Source organism: Chlamydotis macqueenii, chromosome 7 (genome assembly GCF_036417535.1).
Source record: "Chlamydotis macqueenii isolate bChlMac1 chromosome 7, bChlMac1.mat, whole genome shotgun sequence".
Classification (NCBI taxonomy): Eukaryota; Metazoa; Chordata; class Aves; order Otidiformes; family Otididae; genus Chlamydotis; species Chlamydotis macqueenii.
In genome coordinates, this window is record NC_141562.1 from 13,478,748 (window position 1) to 13,499,046 (window position 20,299).

General features: G+C 44.4%; 1 protein-coding gene across 1 annotated transcript; it reads left to right on the top strand.

Moving 5' to 3' along the window:
* Nucleotides 1–686: 686 nt before the first annotated feature.
* LOC104478710 (hexokinase HKDC1) lies at nt 687–18,754 on the top strand. Its single transcript, XM_010119132.2, has 18 exons — nt 687–875; nt 4,803–4,965; nt 7,477–7,625; nt 7,717–7,836; nt 8,644–8,739; nt 9,739–9,838; nt 10,494–10,677; nt 11,226–11,381; nt 12,136–12,369; nt 12,580–12,884; nt 13,193–13,341; nt 13,430–13,549; nt 14,517–14,612; nt 14,704–14,803; nt 15,655–15,838; nt 16,473–16,628; nt 17,070–17,303; nt 17,901–18,754. Exons 1-18 carry the CDS (start codon nt 813–815, stop codon nt 18,043–18,045), a joined length of 2,754 nt encoding a protein of 917 aa, XP_010117434.1. The 5' UTR covers nt 687–812; the 3' UTR covers nt 18,046–18,754.
* The last annotated feature ends 1,545 nt before the right edge of the window (nt 18,755–20,299 follow it).

The window sequence follows — 20,299 nt, forward strand, 5'->3', positions numbered from 1 at the left end:
CAAGTGACGCAGTCTGATATCAACCCAGTTGGCTGCCAGGTAAGTCTGTCCCCTCCCCAGGTTTTACAACCCCGAGGATCTGCATTGATCTGAAACTTTGTCTTCAGGAGGGGTGAAGGGAGAATAATCTGTACAAAACCTCTCTGCTGGAAATTGCGCAAGAGGTATTTCAGCTGGGGGCAGGGATCTGTGTCTCTCTTCACTCCTTTACACAGCTGAAGCTTAATTGGAAAAAAGCTGCAGATAAGGGTGCGCTGTGTGGAACTAGAGCGAAGTTAATTCATGCAGAAGAGCTTGTCTCGCAAGTGGGAGCGCTGAGCAGAGGGAAGAAACCTCCTGAAATCCTCTAACTTTCCAGATTCGCTGCAGCACTTTGTGGCACGCTGTGCTGGTGGGAGCTTGTCAGCCTCCTGGGAATGAAGCAGGGTGAAGCAGGGCAGGCTGCGTAGCAACTACGTTGCGGAGTGGTAACAATTCCCAAGTGGGGCAGTAACAAAATCGATTTTTCTCCCCTTCAGCTTGGCAGCTCTCCAGGTGCCAGCTTTGGCACAATGAAGTGTGTGGCTGGGGAGGGAGGGACTTTGGGTTGATGGGAGGGGGTGATACAAAGAGACAGGAGTTTAATCATTGAACTGATCACACTGGATGGATTTATTTCTGGACTCAATTTCCCAGGAACTCCACTATCTCACCCTGGGGGAAATGCCTCAGCTGAAGTTTCTCTAGCTCCAGCTTCGTGAATAAAGACCTGTCGCTTTGGAGTTACTCACTGCAGCGCTGTCACTACTGCATCGTCCATCTGCTTCAAGAAAATGTTTGCTGTCCACTTGCTAGCTTTCCATTTCACAAAGCTAAAAGAGGATCAGATAAAAAAGGTATGTAAGATGCAGCGTTGGCTGATTCCTATTTTGAGAACTGTGTTACCCAGATACTGTGGGGTCTGCAGTACGTAATGCAGACTAGATAATGGCATTATCTACTAAAGCCATGCAGCCAAGTGGAGTAAGAAGTATCTGGAGCCTAAACCATCTGATTAGTGTGGAAATAGGTCTGGTTAGTGCTTTTCCCTGCACAGTTACAAGTTGTCTTCCAGTAATGGAGCAAGTGATCTTCAGGAAGGAAGAGTGGTGCTTAAACTTTATCTGGCATGAGGTGGTATAGTCCAGAGGGCAGAAAGAAACCTCTTGCTGGTTCGCTTTGTGAGTGTAGGGTGAAGGATGGGATTTCTAAAGCTGAGTAGGAATCAGAGTCACTCACATTGTAGCAGGGGTAGGGAAGAATTCTGGGGTCTTTGGGCCAAGACCAAGTGCCTGCGCCTCCTCTCTGGTTGTCCAAGCCTGGCTGGTGAGTTTGGTGTTTATAGATACAGCTTTTAGTTACAGTCAGAAAAGCTCAAGATGACCCAGATCAGAAGCCGTAAGTAGTGGGAGTGAGCTGCCTAATGGTTGCTCTTCCCTAATCTACTTTCATGGCCATGCTGCAATGTGTTTTTGGCTTTCCATCATAAGACCACATGGGATCTGTCAGCTTCTTGGGTCCTATAGTTTCTAGACATGTCCCCTGCGGGTCCTCTGTTATCCTGGCATCTCCATTGCGTGCTTTCTGGTGGCCATTGCTGCCAGGCTCTGTCCTCTTGTTTTCCACGCAGCTGGAGGCGGGGCTGTCTGCAGACACTTGTTAGTGCAGGAGATCCAAGGTTTCTGTGGGAAGATCCTCCTGCACCGCTGAGCTCATCAGCAAAGCGAGCAACGCTGGCTTGTCTTCTCCTTGCCCTTCCTTACACATGGAGTGGCTGGTTCTTAGGAAGAAGGGCTTCTTCCACTAATTCTGCCCTGAAGAGAAGTATGCCAAGAGAGGTCCTGGTATCTCACCAGTCAGATGGCTCTGACTCTTTCTCTTAGCCCTTTTATCCTCAGGGTTTAATATGATCAGAAGGAGACCCTAATGCCCTTTTCCTTGTGTGACAATCTGATCTAAGATCTTTCATCTAGACAGCACTATTTCATCCTGCTTTTTCCCAAGAAAGTGAAAAGCATTCTGCAGCAGTACTTGGGTGGAGTGGCCTCTTCAGAGAAACATCCAGAGTGCAGTTGAGGGGAGGACTTCTGTGAAGTGAGGACAGTGGAGAGGGATTCTGGCAAAGCCATTTGAAAAACTAAATCTTTCGGCTAGGTGGAAACTAGCCCTACCTGAAGGCAAGAAACCACATGCTATTTAGATTTCTCTTTTAAGGAGCCCAGACCAGGCTTAATATGGAGCAGAGTTAATTCCTCCATAGTTAGAAAGAAGGAATGCCTTCCCACTCTCCCTCCCTGGGCTTATTTGCTCTCTGGTGGCAGGAACAAGAGCCTCCCTAGCACGAAAACAGTGCTGTTTCCATAGTTGAGGCAAGACACTTAAAAACAAGGACTGTCCTTGTGTGGTGGGAGGAAGGCAGCGAGACAGGATTTGGTGTTGCATGGCCTTGGCCGTTCCTGTGTTTACAAGCAAATGGTATGTGAGCGGGCCCTTGCTCTGGTTGTCAATCAGACCGGGGAGTCTGCAGGTTTTCCTAGGCTCTGCCTTATCTAGTTCCTCAAAGAGGACTGTCTCCTCCTAGAGCTGTAGGTAAACAGGGTGAGGAATGCAGTTTCTACGGGGAGCAAAGAGCCTAGTGCTTGTTCTCTGCAGACAGACACGGTCATTTTTATTACTGTTTAGGTTTTTTTTCCACAGGGACATCTGTCACAAGATTATTTGGGTCTGTGTGAGAGTGCATGAGTGCTGTATGTCTCCAGTCGTTGTTTTTTAGTTGTGTTTTTTGGGGGGTTGTGGGGTTTGGTTTGTTTGTGGGTTTTTTTTTTTCTTTTTCTTTGTATGCCCAAAAAAGCTGTGCTGGTGCTTGGGCTGAGGTGATGGATCCTACAAAGTGGTGGGGCCTCAGAAAAGCACTGGAGGAAATGAAGTGCTTGTGCAAAGGAGGGCTACAAAGAAAGATGTAAATAATGGCCTTTTCAAGGCACAGCTGTATCCGAAGGCAGCTGCTGCTCCTTGCCAATTGCATCTTGTAGTTTAAGATTTTTTTTCTTCTGTGTGTGTTTGTTTTGCTATTGGGTAAGTGGTGGAGTTAGTTTCAGGGTCTTGGCTCTTTCAGGTGGGTCATTGCTGACCATCAGTTTAAAATGGAACTGTGAATAGGTAATTAGTTTGTGCCTCATTAATATAGGTGGCCAGTCCAAATTACAGAAGAGGACACTTTATCTACAACCTGTGTTCTCCTCTGTTTAAACAATGCTACCTTTTAAATCCTGCCTTGTTGCTGGTGAGGCTTGTTTTGTGTGTGTTCTCCCAACCTTCCAGACCTCCCTGTGTAAATGGGACTGAGAAAACACTCAGAACAGATAAAGCAGCACAATAATGTAGCCCGAGAGGTGCGAGAGCTGAGTGTCTGTACTAGTCAAGCCTTGGAAGCTGTCCCACCTCTCTCCCCTGCCCACTGGCTCTGGACCCGAGCCTCATGTCACAGGGAGTAGGATGTTAACGCAGATTACCTTCCAGGGGCCATCCAGCTGTTTGGAGCACAGAAATATTTTGCCTGCATCACATTTGTGTGTACAGCACCAAAGTCCGTCTCCCCGGTGGAAAAGCATTTGGATGCTGACAGATTCTTATTTTGCTGCGTTAATCCTTTGTTGAATCCAGATGTGTAGTTTCTAGGCCACATTACTTACAGCTGTCTGTCTGTGTAAATGTCAGTCCGAGCAGAGTGTGGTACCGAAGAAGAAAACCTTAAGTTTTGCCCCAGTGAAGCCGTACAGAAACACTGTTTGGTTTCTCTATCAGTTTATCTGAATGAGTGTCTGTTACTTCATAAATGCTTTTGATTCCCTTTAAATTTGACTGCAAGTTGAATTGTGAATTATAGACCCTTGAGAAACGATATTGATTCCACCTAAAAATGAGTTTTAGATGTAATCCTAGTATCACAAGAGAATGGAGGGCAGAGCTGGGGTGAGAAACAGGCTTTGAGCTCCAGCCTGGCATGCCAACAAAGTTAATTGTCTGTGGAGTGAAGCAGTAGATGAATAGATGTTTTCAGGTTGTGGCTGGCGTGCTTGGGTACTGACGGCATTTTCTGGACCTGACTCAGAGAGGTCAAATTCTCACCAGGTCGAGATACTGTGCAGTTTTAGTCCTAGGAGAGGATGGTGTAAAAACAACTTCTCAGGGACTCAAGCAAGTCTCATGGGCTTATGTAAGTTGGCAAGTTACCGAGCCATAAGAAAAGATGGCTAACTTTTTGACAGTAATTTACCAAGACTGCATTAAACATTTTCAAAACAAAGTTTTTGTAAGAGTAAATGTTCTGATGATGTCCTGGAGCTGGCTTGCACTGATGATCATGGGAATTTAGGTGCTGAGGTGAAAAATGAACTGACCTTGTAGAACCACAGAGGTGGGGTTTGTGTAGGTGATATGCAACACCTTCAGTCTGTTACATATGTGAAACAAATTCTTGTGTCTCCTTAGGATCTGCCGAGCCTCATATTCATCAGGCAGATGGGAATGAGCAAAGTAATTCTTGTCCAGCAATATGCAGGGGTATTGTTGGAACTGGAGTTCAGGATTTTCAGATCCTTCACGCATGGCTAGAAAACTAGCACAAGTGGCTAGGAAGTTCTTGCATTTTCTCTGCTTGCAGGAAGCCTCCCAAGTACGCACAGGACAGCCCTCCTGTAGTGTGAAAACAGTGCTCATCCCAGCCAGTTGCTGAGCACTGAGGAGCTGGCATGCCACCTGAGTAACACCTTTCATCTTTCCAGGTTGACAGGTACCTGTACCACATGCGTCTCTCCGATGATGTCCTGCTGGACGTGATGGCTCGCTTCCAGGCCGAGATGGTGAAGGGCCTGGGGAGAGACACAAACCCCACGGCAACAGTAAAAATGCTGCCGTCGTTTGTGCGCTCACTTCCCGATGGCTCAGGTGAGTTCCTCTGCTCTGTCACAGCAGTGCTGGTTTAGGAAGGTGATGGGCTCCTGCCAGTACTCAAGGACAGCACAGCAAAGACACAGGGCAGACAGTGGCTTTGTGTTACTGGCTGTCTCATTTTGAGAAAGCATGTGTGTATTGAGAAGACAACAGCCTGGGGGAGTGCTAGCAGAGAGTTATTTTTTTCCCTGCACCAGGTGGATTTTGACCTAGTGCTGCTTGTTTAAGGAAAGGACTTAGTAAGTGCTTAGAAAACAGCCTCTTTCGTCTGCGAAAGTGGCTGTACCTAGTGCAGACCTTGCTGCAGGAGCTGTGGCTGGACACGGCAAGGGCAGCCTCTACAGCCCAGACCCTGCAGTGCAGTGCGCTGCAGGTGCGGGGATGTGGGCAATGCTGTGGCCCTGGTGTTCATGGAGCTACAGGGAAGGCAGGATGCTGCAAAGTGGCAGCAGTGTTGTGATCTTGGAGCTGTGATCTCCTTCTGACTTGTGACAGCAAACTCTGCACTGCATTCTCTATTGCCCCAAAAAGTGATCCCCTCCTGCCCTTCCTTGTCTCCTGCATTGCAAAAATCTGCTTCTGGATGGGGTCTGCTGGAAAACAGCCTGCCCTGATCCCTGTTTCCAGTTGCCCCTAAGACTTAGACAGAAAAGTGGAGAGTGCAGTTGTGTCCTATGGGAGGATGTGAGGTGAGGTAGGATTGAAAACCCTCTCTGGTGTGGAGAAGTGTGCACATCCAAACTAACTCTCCTGGCTCAGCTGGCTCTCAGCAGTGCAGGCTGACAGAAACGATGTTTTTCCCAGGTTTAACCAAGTATCTGAATTTGTACAGGACTCTTGTGTCTGGCCTAGATCAGGACTCAGTGTATAACAGCTGTTCATGCAGAAAACTTAAGACAAACGTTTACTTTGTACTTCATTTCCACAGATCTGTATTCCCTCTGAAGGTCCTGCAATTAAATGAGAAATAACGGCTTTAATGGCTTAAAGGAAACATTTGGAGGCTAGTCCCTTGAAATGAGAGATGTCTGAGAGAAGCTATCTACAGTCCCCTCAGGTTGCCTGGCTGGAACTGGGCACTCTTCCTTTTGCTGCTGCCTTAATTAAAAGGAAAATAAATATTAGCTTGGTAGCTAATAACTCTTGCTATCTCTGTGACTGTCACTGGTTCGGAGTTCTTACGTGACACTGACCCTATCCTGAAATAGCAGGGAGCCCCTGAGGTCAGGAGACTTGGAAAATTGCATGTAGCGTCATCAAGTTCCTCAAGGTCAGCTTTGGACTCCCCTGGCCCGCGTGACCTTTTGGCCGTGTCAAGAACATGCTGCAGAGTCAAATTGGGCTGTGTTGTATTGACACACTGCCTATTTTAAGTATCACATTGATTTTTCTATTTTTGCTCTCTTGCAAAATCCTTATTGGGTTTTTTTTTTTGTTTCTAGACACAAATTCCAGCAGGTTTAAACACCTCAAACTTGGCTGGATTCTCTCCCATTTGCGGTAGCAATGAACTTTCAGATTTTTCAGTGCTCTCAGTGTCAATACCTGAAATGACCCATATGGAGCATCATCAGTATTTATTCATTTAGGGATTAATGGTCTGACTAATGTCACAGTTTACTGAGTAACCCAATTTGCCTCCTCACCTTTGTGATATCTGACCATAGTATTACAGGTAGAATTTCCTGCTTCCTCTCCTTTCAGGGCCAGGTTTGATAAAATTTAGTCAGGTGTTTGGACTGTGGAACAAAGATCACGCAAGGCTACGCATGTGGCACTGCGTTTTCCTGTGGGGAAGGGCCTTCTCCTGTGCGTGGGATGAATAGATAATTGCTTTATTGTAGCAGTGAGGCCAAACTGTCCTTCTGTCTGAGGTCTGCTGCTCGAGAATGTGTTGGAGCTAAGAGTGCTGCCACCTGAGGAAGAGAATGGTACTTTTACAGAAACACCTAAAGGCATTTGGAAATGCTTGGGTTGGTTGACTTTGAGTGGCAAATTAGTCTTGGCCCACTCGGAAATTGGCTTCTGCAGTAGGACCAAGTATTAACATGGGGCTGCAAATCCTGCCTCCTTTACCGGGTGTAGGTAATGCTCTCAAACTCCCATTTCCCCACACTTCAGGTGTACAGTTTTTTGCAGCCCCTGCGTGCTCTGTTTGGCTTTGCAGTTGCTTTGGGCCTCTCTTGCTGAAAAGCTTATCCCTCTGCCGCTTGAAAATATGCTGCTGTGGAAGGAGCAGGGTAGGCAAAACCAGACCGCTAAACAAAAATGAAATTAGTGGCCGCATAGCAAGCTAACAGGAGGGACCCGATACCCTTGGTTAGGGCTGTCAGCTCTCAGCCTCCCTGGTGATGCTCCCAGGCCCACAGGATGAGGACCTGCCATGATGGGACAGGAGAATCTGTGGCTGTGGTGAGGCAGGGGCCCTGGGCTGTGGCCTTCAGCCTGGCATCTGGGCCATGCTTCTTGGCCATCACCGGTGACAGTTGCCCACTTGTGTTGCAGAGAAGGGTGAATTCCTTGCTGTTGACCTGGGTGGCTCCCAGTTTCGTGCCCACCAGGTGAAGGTGTTTGATGACGGGAAGCAGAGCAGCCAACTGGAGAGCAAGTTTTACCCCACACCCAAGGAGGTCATACAGGGGAACGGAGCCGAGGTAGGGCACGCAGGGTCTTCTGTGGTGGTTCTGTGGTTGAGCACATGCCTGCTGGACACAGCCTGAGTCTATCCTCTCCTTTCTCCTGCAGCTCTTTGATTACATTGCTGACTGTCTGTTAGACTTCATGGAGACCAGAAACCTGAAGAATAAGAAGTTACCTCTTGGCTTTACGTTTTCTTTTCCATGCAAACAGACCAAATTGGAAGAGGTAAGATGCAAAAAGAAATATTGCTGGCAAGCCTAGCTCCTTGCGGAACCCAGAGAAGCTATTGCATGGGAGTGTTACCCTGTGGCCTTTTTGTGGTGTCATGTTTACATGGCTCTCTGAAGAAGGCATGGATGACCACTAGCATTTAACTAGACTTGACTACCATTCAAACACTCATTTCTGGTATCAAGGCAACATGATCTTTAAGCTAAAGCTATTATTTTTACTTAATCAGAACTCAGGTCCATAGTAGCCGTGTGCCCTTGTATGAAGACTGCTAGACTGTAAAGCACATACTATTGTGTCCTGAAGCATGTTTCTTTTTCAATCACTGTCATTCAATTTGGTTTTTATAGTTGATTCCAAATAGGAAAGACTTGTAGCTGAGCTGTTTGAGGCTGTGTGGCTCACTGCAATTATTTTGTGGCCTTTTATGCTAGCTCCTCTCTTATTTCTCGGGATCTGTGCTTTGGGTCCTAGTCCTGCAAATGCTTTGAGCTTAACGCTGTTAGTTTGTAATGAGCCTCAGTAAAGCCACACGAGCTTTAAACCAAGCACAGGGAGATGCGTTTGCAGGAAGGGAGCTTTATTACTATACCTGTTTAGTTGTCTTTGTACTGACAGGCACCTGAAGGTGAGATGTTCTGCTGTCACTTATTTTGGCCCACATTTTAATGTGTGGAGAGACATAGTGGGCTTCTCCACAAACTTTGGTCTTGGCTGTCTCTGTGGCAGGTTTGTGTGCTAAAGTTGGAGCTTTATCACTTGGCTCACTTTAGCTTGGCTCACTGGACTGTTATTTTGCAGGGAGTTCTTCTTGGCTGGACAAAATACTTCAAAGTCCGAGGAGTGCAGGACACAGATGTGGTCAACTCTCTGCGCAAGGCTCTCCAGAAGCATAAGGCAAGTTTTGTGCCTGTAGGAGGTGAACCTGAGTGGCCCTAGGTTGTCCTCCTGGGAGATCAGTTCTTGGTGTGTGCGTTGTTTTGGGAGTTGTCAGACATCTTTCAAGGATTGATGGTAATTAAGGTCAGCAGCAAGACATGATTAAATCTGCTGTTGAATTAGTGTATATCTTTGAATAATGTTATGTTTTAATATTTTGGAAGGCTTTGTTTTTCATGTTTGGTGCTATTGGTAACATAATATAAAAAATACAAAGCATCTTTCCATATCTTGACATCTTTGTAATAAAGAGGAAATTCCTGTTTTCTCACATGGTTAAAAATCCAACCTTGATTTTGGTTTACCTCTTTCTTTGCATCAATCTTGCTGTAGTTAGTAGGAACAAAGGACCTGAGGCTTCCTGGGTGAAGTCTGACCCCCTGCTAGAGTTGGCCTCTGAGTTACGAGAATCCTTTGATAACTTTGATTATACTTTATCAAGTTACTTCCATGTGAAAGAAAAACTGTTCTGATGGAAAGGCTTTGTACTTGTGTGTGATATTGGTGCACGGCCTTGTGTTGAATAACTGCATTTATGTACATGTATTTTCTGTCCCATTTGGTGGGATCTGCTCAGGGGGTGGGATGTCATCCTAGCGTGAGTGAGCTACCAGAGTGCAGTGCATCAGGACAGATACGTGGGTGCTAGCATATCACAAAATTCAACCCAATAAGATGTAGCATTTCTGGGAAATAAGATTGGATTGGGGAAAAAACAAATCACGCAACCAAAGGTCCTGGCTGGCCAAGCACTTGAGAATTCAGTGATGTTCATTACTTTACAGGGTTGTAGGCATAGTGTTATAAAATGAAGTAGTGTGTCTTTGAACTGAAGAGCTTTCTTGAACCAGGCCTTCAAAGTATGACCCTGGAGTGTGTCTGCATGCTGTTACTTTAACACACAGGAGACTTTTTAAGCTTTTTTTCCCTGTTAATCACCCATCTTTATGCTATTAGGACATAGATGTCGATGTTTTGGCACTGGTCAATGACACTGTGGGAACCATGATGACTTGTGGATATGATGACCAGCGCTGTGAAGTTGGACTCATAATTGGTAATTTTTTCAGTTCACTAAAGAGGATTTTGTTTTGTTTTGTTTTTTTTCCCCTCATTTGTTTTATCATAACAAATGTGGACGAGAAGGGAGTGTCTCAGTACAGGAAAGAGCAGGAAGAAAATGGAAAAAACAATGGTCAGATTTTCAAGCCTGGCTGCCTTCTGTAAAGCAGCTGTTTTTATGCTGATCACATTGCCATCAAATGCCACAGTCCCCATTTTGTCTGGGCTCAGTTGTGACCGGCATACTAAACTTTTCTGCTGACTCTATAGAAAGTTACTGTCTGTCTGTCCAGAGAAAGCTGAATTCCTCTCACGTCCGGTAGTTAGGATCAGCTATAGTTTCCACAATGTCTCCACTTTGTGCACAGTGGTGGCTTTTTTAAGGCACATAGAAATGTATTTGAACAAGAAAAAATGTTTTTAAACAAGTCAAGCCTTAGATTATTTCTAATACTTGTATTCACTGTGAAATGATTATTTAACAAGTGTGAGTGGCTTGATATTAGCATCGTGTACCACAGGGTTATGTATTTGTATTTTCTTCCAAAGACAATATATTGTCTTATTCCCAAACATATGGACTTAAAACAAACAAAAAGCAAACGTGAGACAAACAGGTAATTTATCCACACTGACTCCAACACGCACAGGGACCGGCACCAACGCATGCTACATGGAGGAAATGAGGCACATCGATCTGGTGGAAGGTGATGAAGGGAGGATGTGCATTAACACGGAGTGGGGGGCCTTTGGAGATGACGGTGCTTTGGACGACCTCCGCACAGAATTTGATCGGGAGCTCGATCTGGGATCTCTCAATCCTGGAAAACAATTGTAAGTGATTCCCTGGCTGATTTGCCTTGGCAGTCTGAGTGCATTCCCAGCATATGCCAGGAGCCCCTTTGGAACGGGAATCGGGTTGAGTGAACCTGAGTTGACTTCATCCTGGTCCTGTCCTTCTGGGAAGGGTGGGTAACTTTCACACCCCACTTCCTCACAGGCCAAGGGATTGCTGCTGCAGTTGCTAATGTCGTGTTAAAAATAGGTGGTTGCTCTGGTATGATGCTGTGGAGGGGTGAAGAAGGAGGAGGAAGGTAAATAAAGGGCATTTTTAAAGCCTGGTTCATCAAAACTGCTTCTACTGGCTGAGCTGCTACCAAATCTTTTGAAAATTCTCTTTAATCACACATTTATCTTGAGGGGCTGTTGCTGCGTCCCATGACCTCAGGATGGTATCCCATCTGCAACTTAGCTCCCAAGCCCCTTTTGTACATGCTTAAATGTGATCAACCTGCATAAGAACATAAGATGCGCGTACTTGAACTTTTCATAGCTCTGACTAGCTGGGGAACATCTGTAATCCTTCCTGTGCCCCATTCCAGGTTTGAGAAGATGATCAGCAGCCTGTATTTAGGGGAACTTGTAAGACTCATTCTCCTAAAAATGACAAAGGAAGGTCTGCTCTTCAATGGGAAAGTGTCAACGGCTCTGCTTACTAAGGGAAAGATCGAAATGAAGCATGTGTCTGCAATGGAAAAGTAAGAACCTGCTGTTTGAGAGGGGCTGTTAGTCTTTCACCAGCATAGCAATGATAATTAACATGTAATTATAATCTGTGAGTATTTGCAACAGTCCTGAACTGTTCAACTCGATTTTGCTTTTGCCTAAGGGAAAAGTTGATCTTTCTGTAAGTAGGACTTGGTGGAAGATAAAGTTTTAGCAGAGTACCACAGTAGCAAATGTATTGTTAACCATCACAGATGCAGGTTGTTTCAATAACGTCTTTGGAGACCTGAGCACCTGGGATGATTGTTGCAGTTTTCAACGTCTGTGATGTGGGAATATTGAGGTTGTGGAGATGTAGTACAGACTCTGGATCAGCTAATGGATGACTGTATGCAAAACTGACAGATTCTGGTGTTTTGAAGAGGAATCCTGGTTCTCATTGTTACTCCAGGAATAATTTTGTTTGTTGCATTGAGTGAAGCTGTACCTCTGTTCCTGTGCTGCTCTTCTGTGGACTAAATATTTTATCCTGTTCTCTTCTTGGCTAGCTAATTGGTATGTCTCACTAAAAACTGAACCCCAGGAAGCAGCCTCTTAAAAGTCTGGTCTCTGCCCTGGGTACTTTTCGGGAAAGACATTACTGGCTTACGGGAACCAATTATGATGCTGCCTGAAGGTTGTGCCCTGGTCTTCTCTCATTTCTTTTTGAGCCAACATGAAGATATTGATTTATGTGCTGCCTTAATATCCTTGCCCTAGATGATGCATTCCTTTGTTTTGGTGTAGATATAAGGAAGGTCTGAGCAATACAAAAGAGATCCTTACAGAGCTGAACCTGTTTCCCTCTGAAGAGGACTGCATCGCTGTTCAGCACGTCTGCACCATCGTTTCCTTCCGCTCGGCCAACCTCTGTGCTGCCGCCTTAGCAGCCATACTGACCCGACTGAGAGAGAATAAAAAATTACTGAGGATGCGAACGACTGTTGGGATTGATGGGGGACTCTATAAAACCCATCCCCAGTAAGTAGCTGAAGAGGATTTGGTAATTGCTGGCCATGTGTTGATGTTGCAAAGAGCCTCCGTCTGCATATACGCGTGGCTTTTCAGAGAACTGCTGGTTTTGCTGCAAGGTTGGGGTGAGATCTGATGGAGTGCAGAGGATCAGTGTATGTGAAGTAAACCATGCATAAAATGCCTGTGAGAGTCTAAAGAAACCCTTTGTTCCTGTAGATATGCCAAACGTCTGCACAAGGTGGTGAGAAGGCTGGTCCCAAACTGCGATGTTCGGTTCCTCCTCTCTCTGAGTGGCAGTGGGAAGGGGGCTGCCATGGTCACTGCGGTGGCATATAGGCTGGCTGCTCAGCGCAAGCGAATCGATGCTGCACTTGCACCGTTTCTGCTGTCCCTGGAGACCCTCAGAGAAGTTAAGAACAAAATGAGGACCGAGCTGGAATACGGGCTGAAGCGAGAGACACAAGCCCGTGCCACAGTGAAGATGTTACCCACGTATGTCTGTGGGACACCGGATGGAACAGGTGAAGTAATTTCCTGATCTCCTGGGGGTGGTGCAGGAAAGTTGCTAGTCTGTTTTCTGGGGGCAATATCCCAATTATTCTGGCAAATGCCAGGGTGATTTCTGTTGGCAGCTGGTGCTTCCTGCAGTGTTATCTGGTTTGACCCTTCAGCCCCCTCCTAACAGTCTGGTGGGATAAATGCCATAGGGAGCAGCGTGCAGTCATTGTCACAGATTAAGTTTCCTGAGGGTGTGTGGCAGAGTATGCCATTCTGGCTGGCAAACATGCTACAGGAAGCGCTAAAATAGAATACCTTTCTTCTCTTACAGAGAAAGGAAAATTCCTTGCCCTTGATCTTGGTGGGACAAATTTCAGGGTTCTGCTGGTCAAAATCAGAAGCGGGAGAAGAAGATCAGTGCAAATGTATAATAAAATCTTTGCCATTCCTTTGGAGATCATGCAAGGGACAGGGGAAGAGGTAACCTTTAATGAACATTTGACTGATCCAGTTGAGGCTCATTGCATGGGATTACTGTGAGATTTATATGCTTTTTCTGTCCTTCCAGCTCTTTGACCATATCGTCCAGTGCATAGCAGACTTTCTGGAGTATATGGGGATTAAAGGCGCTCGACTGCCTCTGGGCTTCACCTTCTCCTTCCCATGCAGGCAAGCCAGCATCGATAAGGTAAGAACTGCAACACGGAATGGATCCAGCGGCAGCTGTGCATCTGCTTGGTAAATTTTGGGTGAGGGTGACTTGGTTTGGAGATTGCAAGCAAAAAGCTGTTCTTGTAATGTTTTCTTCCAAGTAGGACTTTACAAGATTGACAGATAGATAATCTTTGGAGAGAACATTTTGTGTGTTTAGTGGAGATTTTGTTACTCTGCTGTGCAAATTAGCTGTGTTTCATGAGAAAGTTATCATCCTATATGCGTATGGGAGGCAGAACTTTCACCTCTTGTATCTGATAAGAGATGGATGTTACTTGCTTTTATTCTATAAAGTATGTTGCCGTGTGTGTTTGATCTCTTACTGTTGCTAGAACTTGAGGGTTTTTTTAAGAGCAGCTTTTTTTTTTTTCCCAGTTGCTCTCTTTTTTTCTTATTTCGACAGACAGTCCAGAGCCAGTCACCAAGTGGAAGGCTGATTCATGTAAGGTGGAAAATTGCTTCTGTCAGGCCAGGCCGCTGTCCGAAAAGAAACAAATTAGTGTAGGAGCAGTAGGATCACACCAAGTGTCCTTCAGTAAATGAACCAAAAATTAACAATAGGTGTTCATTAATATTAAATTATTTACAGCAAAACTATTGTTTATAGTCTTTTCCCACCCAGATAATCCAATCCATGTGCACAGAAGGAGGTGAGATGGGAAGGTTTTCCAAATGAGAACAGAGCATTAGAAGGCACTGAGTTGGCAGTGTCTTGATAACTAGCTGAATAAATCTGGAGTCACTACCATCAGCAGCTGAGTAACAAAGATACACGCACACACGCTCTGCGCTAGGCACTCAGACAGTAACCTGTCCAGGGAAATATATTAGTTACAAAAAACAAGAGAGTGGAGAGGGGTGGAGACAAGAAAAGACTGATGCTTGGATCTTCCAGTCTTCCTTCTGTCTTCACTTATGGTTTTCTTCCTCTTCTGTTTCAGGGAACACTTGTGGGATGGACAAAAGGTTTCAAGGCAACAGACTGTGAGGGGGAAGATGTTGTTGATATGCTGAGAGAGGCCATCAGGAGAAGAAATGTGAGCTATTCTTTTCTGCCCTTTTTGGTGTTTGTAATGCACACTCCATCTTCCTCCAGGACCCCACTGCTGATTGTGACTTGTGTTTTAGGAGTTTGACTTGGACATTGTAGCAGTGGTGAATGACACCGTTGGGACAATGATGACGTGTGGATATGAGGATCCAAACTGTGAGATTGGCCTTATCGCAGGTACAGTGATATTGGAGTGAGCACTGTCGGAAGAAAGCAATGTACGCAGGTGCTAAGCTTTGCACCCTGTTTTGGAATTTGTAAACCAACATCTTTTATTTGAGTTTGATATATGGTGTTACTAGTCACTTGGGGTTCTTGACAAGGGTATTGATATTTCCTGTGTTAGCCAGGTTATAAACCTTTGAACAAGAAAATATTTTTTTTAAATTTGAATTAATTATTTTGGGGCTTTCTAGATGATTCCTGCAGTAGGTCCCTCCAAGTTTTCAACCAGGAATATGTCTAAGCATGTAAGATCTGAAGCCCCAGTTTGAAAATAGACTCTTCTGGCTGGCTAAGTGCACCAGCTGTTTCGTTTTGTTTGGAGAACTGGTCCTTGTATTAGTTAGTGTAACTCATGTTGCAAGTGATGAGGCCTTGTTCAGCGAATCGTTTCAGACTTGGTAGCTGCTTGACTGGCTGCTAGGCTCTTGGCAGGGTTTGGTGTTGGGACCATGCTGTCATGCAAGATGATTTGTGGTCTGTTGCAACCAGACTGGCAGCAATAACTGATCAGTGCTTGCCCACAGCTGCCAAAGCCATTTCTGACCTGTAACAGAGAGTCTTCATTCCTCAACACTGTTGATTTTCTGCGCAGGATCCATTTTACTTGGTAACATTCTGTTGTGATAAATTACAGCACTCTTAGCATTACTTGCTAGTGCGTGCTTCTGTAAGATATGGAGAGATCTTTGACGTTTGGGACATGGAGAAGAGAGCTTTTAAGATGATCGCTGCAGTCATCTTCCATGTGTTTCAGCTGCTACTTCACTTTTCTCGCTGAAGCCTTGTCATTTCTTTGCTCCTAGGGACGGGCAGCAACGTGTGCTACATGGAGGACATGAAAAACATAGAAATAGTGGAAGGGAATGAAGGAAAAATGTGCATTAATACAGAATGGGGAGGATTTGGTGACAATGGCTGCATTGACAACATCAGAACAACGTATGATAACAAAGTAGATGAAGGCTCACTGAACCCAGGGAAACAGAGGTAAATGTGATGATCCTGAGGCTAAGAGCCTGATAAAGTCAGTCTTCAAGACACATTGGCCACTTTTTAAAATGTACTTAATGAATAATCAGAAAGGAAATTTTAATACTACATTTCGTTTGTTGCACGGTAAGTAATACAGATATCCAGAAAAAAAAACAAAGACCGACATCGTTTCTGTTACCACAGCACTGTTTTCACCTTGGAGTGCTTTGTCAAAGGTAAAATACAACTTGTGCAAGACGATAAACTGAACTGACTGTTCTTCGTTTGGTAAAGACAGCATTGGTTACCTATGACTCACTGGTGAATGGATGGTGGGGATGACAAGGAAGTGGTTCCCTTCAGTGTGGACTCTGGCTTTAATGCTATCTTCTGTTTAATATTGCGAGTTTTCTTTCTCTAATCCTGCTACCTTTTAACATAGGTAAATATGTTGTAATTAATGTTTGCACTTGAAGTCACTGCAATAGATTTTTTGATGGTTGAAAGATGGAGTTCAACAGCTATTGCTCTGCAAGCTTTTACTGCTTTTTCCAGAGTTGATAGGGCATGTAGATAACACTCATGTTAAACAGAGCTGATTTGCTGTCCCTTTAAAAGCACTTTTTTTTTTTCTTTTAAAATGTAACAGATATGAAAAAATGACCAGTGGAATGTACCTAGGTGAAATAGTACGGCAAATCTTGATTGATTTAACCAAACAAGGACTGCTGTTCAGAGGACAAATTTCGGAGTCGCTCAGGAAAAGAGGCATATTTGAAACAAAATTCCTATCTCAAATTGAGAGGTAAGATTGTTAGATTTACACGGTTTAAATCCTCAAAGTCTTCTGGGACCTCTAGAAAAAAATCTTCTGTGAGTCTGTGGAACCCTTTCCTTCAAGTCAAGTACAGTTTTCTACCTTGCACACAGCCACCCCCCCCAGCCCCAGAAAAAAAGCCAAAAGCAAGGAACTGGGGGAGTTCCAGAAATTAATCTGTAATTATATGAATTATCATTTCCTGTACGCACAGCTGTGTTATCTTGAATGCCTTAACCATCAAGCATGATTGAACTTGTAGGGTTTCTTGTAGGTCTTAAAACAGTACTAATGTAAAAACAAAAAGTTAGTGATATGTTAATACCCCATGAATACCTATGTATCTCTGCCTGATTGCAGTGGTCTTCCAGGCTATTTGAAACCATTTCCTCATATGCCTTATTACTGCATGTGTTTCCCTCTACGCAGCGACCGACTTGCCCTCCTCCAAGTCCGGCGAATTCTGCAGCAGCTCGGCCTGGACAGCACGTGCGAAGACAGCATCATTGTGAAAGAGGTGTGTGGAGCTGTTTCAAAAAGGGCCGCCCAGCTCTGTGGGGCAGGACTGGCGGCTGTTGTCGAGAAGAAGAGAGAAAACCAAGGTGTGGAGCACTTGCAAATCACCGTTGGAGTAGATGGGACTTTGTACAAGCTCCATCCACAGTGAGTACCTCGGTACCACTTCCCTCTGCCGTTTAACTCATTTCCACTGTGAAAACATACAAGCTGTACCAGCTTTCTGCTGAAATGATAAAAAATGAGAGGAGATAAAGATCTAACATGCTTTCCTGAATCCTGTAATTTCCCTTGACTAGTGAAGGGATCAAAACTTGCAAAGTCAAGTCCAGTTACTACTGGGAGGCTCTTTTCTCTGGGATGTTGAGCAAACTTACTCTTCTAATATTTATTTTCCAGTGTTTTAGGGGATTTCTGCAGTATCTGGAAGGCTGTTTTGAGGTTTTGGAGTTGAGCCATTATTTTGTGAGCAAGGCCTAGAAGTAGGTGCATTAGCTTTTGAGCTGGGAGAAGAGAGATTCTTCCATGATCTCTAAAGGCAAGGGGGGTGTCTGACACCACGCTGAACAAAATTAAAGTGGAGAAATAGAAGTTAAAATCTGATTGGGTACAGAATTCCGCTTGTCATCTTCAAGTGGAATATACTGCCTGACATTATGGTTTCTTGCTAACAGATAAATATAAAGATCTCAGACCAGAAAGCAGCTGCTAAAATGGACTGTTCTTCTCTCCCTTTCCTTTCAGTTTTTCTAGGATCTTGCGGGAAACCGTGAAGGAACTGGCACCTCGGTGTGATGTGACTTTCATGCTCTCTGAAGATGGAAGTGGGAAGGGAGCTGCTCTCATTACTGCAGTAGCAAAAAGATTGCATAATGTTGGACAGAAGTGAAAATGAGAGGTCAAGTCGTTTCAGCACTGCCAGGCGTGTGCACTAGAGATTTGCTGAGCGGTGATTCAAGATAGCTTTGCCAGACACCAGTACACAGGTACCCGTTTTAAGGGAGCAGCTGGTTTTTGATCAACCAGGGTTGCGTATTTTTCTCCTTTGATAACTTGGATCAGGTGTTTCTGCTCCCCACTGGCTTTATGTCTTGGCATAACCGCAGTCTGCTCAGTTCTGTACTTCCTGCAGTGCATCTATAATGCACATGAGAGAGTGAAAACAAACCAACCAAACAAAAAAATCAACCCCAAATGTGTCTTTTTACCAAGGCTTAATTAAGGTACTGCACCACAACTGAGTTTATCACCAGTTTCGTAGGATTTTTTTTTTTGTGTTTTAGTTTTGACTTGGCCTGGCTCAAGGAACACTGAGATCCTGGTGTTGCAGGTATCTAGTGGACGTGCTTGTTCAATGCTTCACAGGTTTTACAACAAATCTGCAAGTAAAATATATTAATAAGCTTTGGTCAGTGATGCTCCCTCACCACTGCCACACTGGTTGCAAGTGCATTGTATTGTAAAACTTCTCTGAGGACAGGAGGCGTGTTTAATAGATGAATGTAAAGGAAAAATATATGATTCCAAAAAATACCTGTTTGTATAAAAATATATTAGTGCATTTGAGTGCACATAAACCTAAGCCAATGCTGGATGAATTCTGACTGTGACTCATTCTTTTGATATTGGGGGAAAGAGATGTGGAAGCAGCTACAGGGTCTGCTGTGTCTGTGTTGGAGCTCCATAGAGAATATAAAATCTGTTCATCTTTAGGCTGCCAAAATAGCTGTGTAGAGAGGAAAAAAAAAATTGCTTGAATTTCTGAAATTCTCCTCTTTATTTTCCCTCAGTTATCTCCTTGCCTGTTGATGGGAGAATAGTTTCCATTTTGTGTAAGGGAGTTTATCCTTGTTTTTCATGTTCTGTTGTCTGCTGCTGTGCCTTTCTGTGGTCTGTTGTAAATAAATCTGTGGTGCTGTGAGCCTTTGCTTCTCTGTCTAGTGCCTCTTCTGACTTGTGGGAAGAACACGCAGGCAAGTGGGAGCTTTCTTTAAACCTGTCTATAACAGTAAGCAGGAAGTGGGGCCCAGAAATGTGCTGTAAGCCTAGTTAGGTCAAAAGTAACTATCGTGTAGGGGCATAAGTGATTGGGTTTATGTAATAATCTGTAACAAGGCTGATGGGTTTAAATTTAACAACGGCAAATTCAAAATTTGAAGCTACGGATCTTTCCTGTTTTGTAGTTTTTAAAGGAAACGTGTCAACAGCTCTGTGTCTGTGTTGGAGTCGCTGGATGGGTAAAAAATAGCACTTGGAAATGATCTTCTGAAGGAATTCCTTGTGGTCCTGAGCTCACTATACTGAGCAATTGGGAAGAGACAAGTTGTGAACATGTACTACACCTGAAGTTTTCCTCCTTTTAACAAGAAACTTAATATTTTACTTTTTCTTTGTATTTCAGAATCCACAGAGCTACAGAAACCAAAGCTTGCTGTGTAGTGGGGGCAGTTATTTGGAATGGATGTTTTTTCCGAGTGATGAATGGGCTAAATTTGGAAGGGCTGAGTATAGAAGGAAAAAAAAAAACCAAAACAACAGATCTTGAGGTTATGTGGGGCCTAGAAATAGCCTACAATAGCTCTTCTGCATTGACTGTATCTCCCCTTGGCACTCTGGAATCTTGTACTATCTGTTTTGAGTCCTTTTTGGGGAGTGGCTCATGTTAATCTGAAAAAGGGCTTCTGTGGATGAAGTGTGTCCCTGTATAGCTGGAAGGAGGTGATGTGGACTTGCCCCAGGATGGCCACGTGAGTATGGTTCATAGTATCTTCTGCATTTTTATTCTAAAATCTGTTCTGCACAATTGGAATGCAGATCAGTAACAAAACAAGATAAACCCCTTGCATGGATGCTGGCTTTGGATTTAGAAAGAAATCTTGTATTGCTTTGATTTTCCTTTTCAGTCTTTTTTGGAAATTAAATATTCGCACAGAGTGAGTTTACACCTCAGCTGCAGTTATTCCCTTTCTGCAGTAGATTAGGCCCACACAATAATATTTTTTTGCATCTGCAGTTTTTTTCCAATGAGTCTGTGGGTGTCGTGGAATCCGATCACATGAACCTGAAACTGCTCACAAAGTGCTCGGTGACCTGTGGCTCTTGTCGAGGTCCCTAAGGCCCAGAACACGCATGCTCTTGCCTTT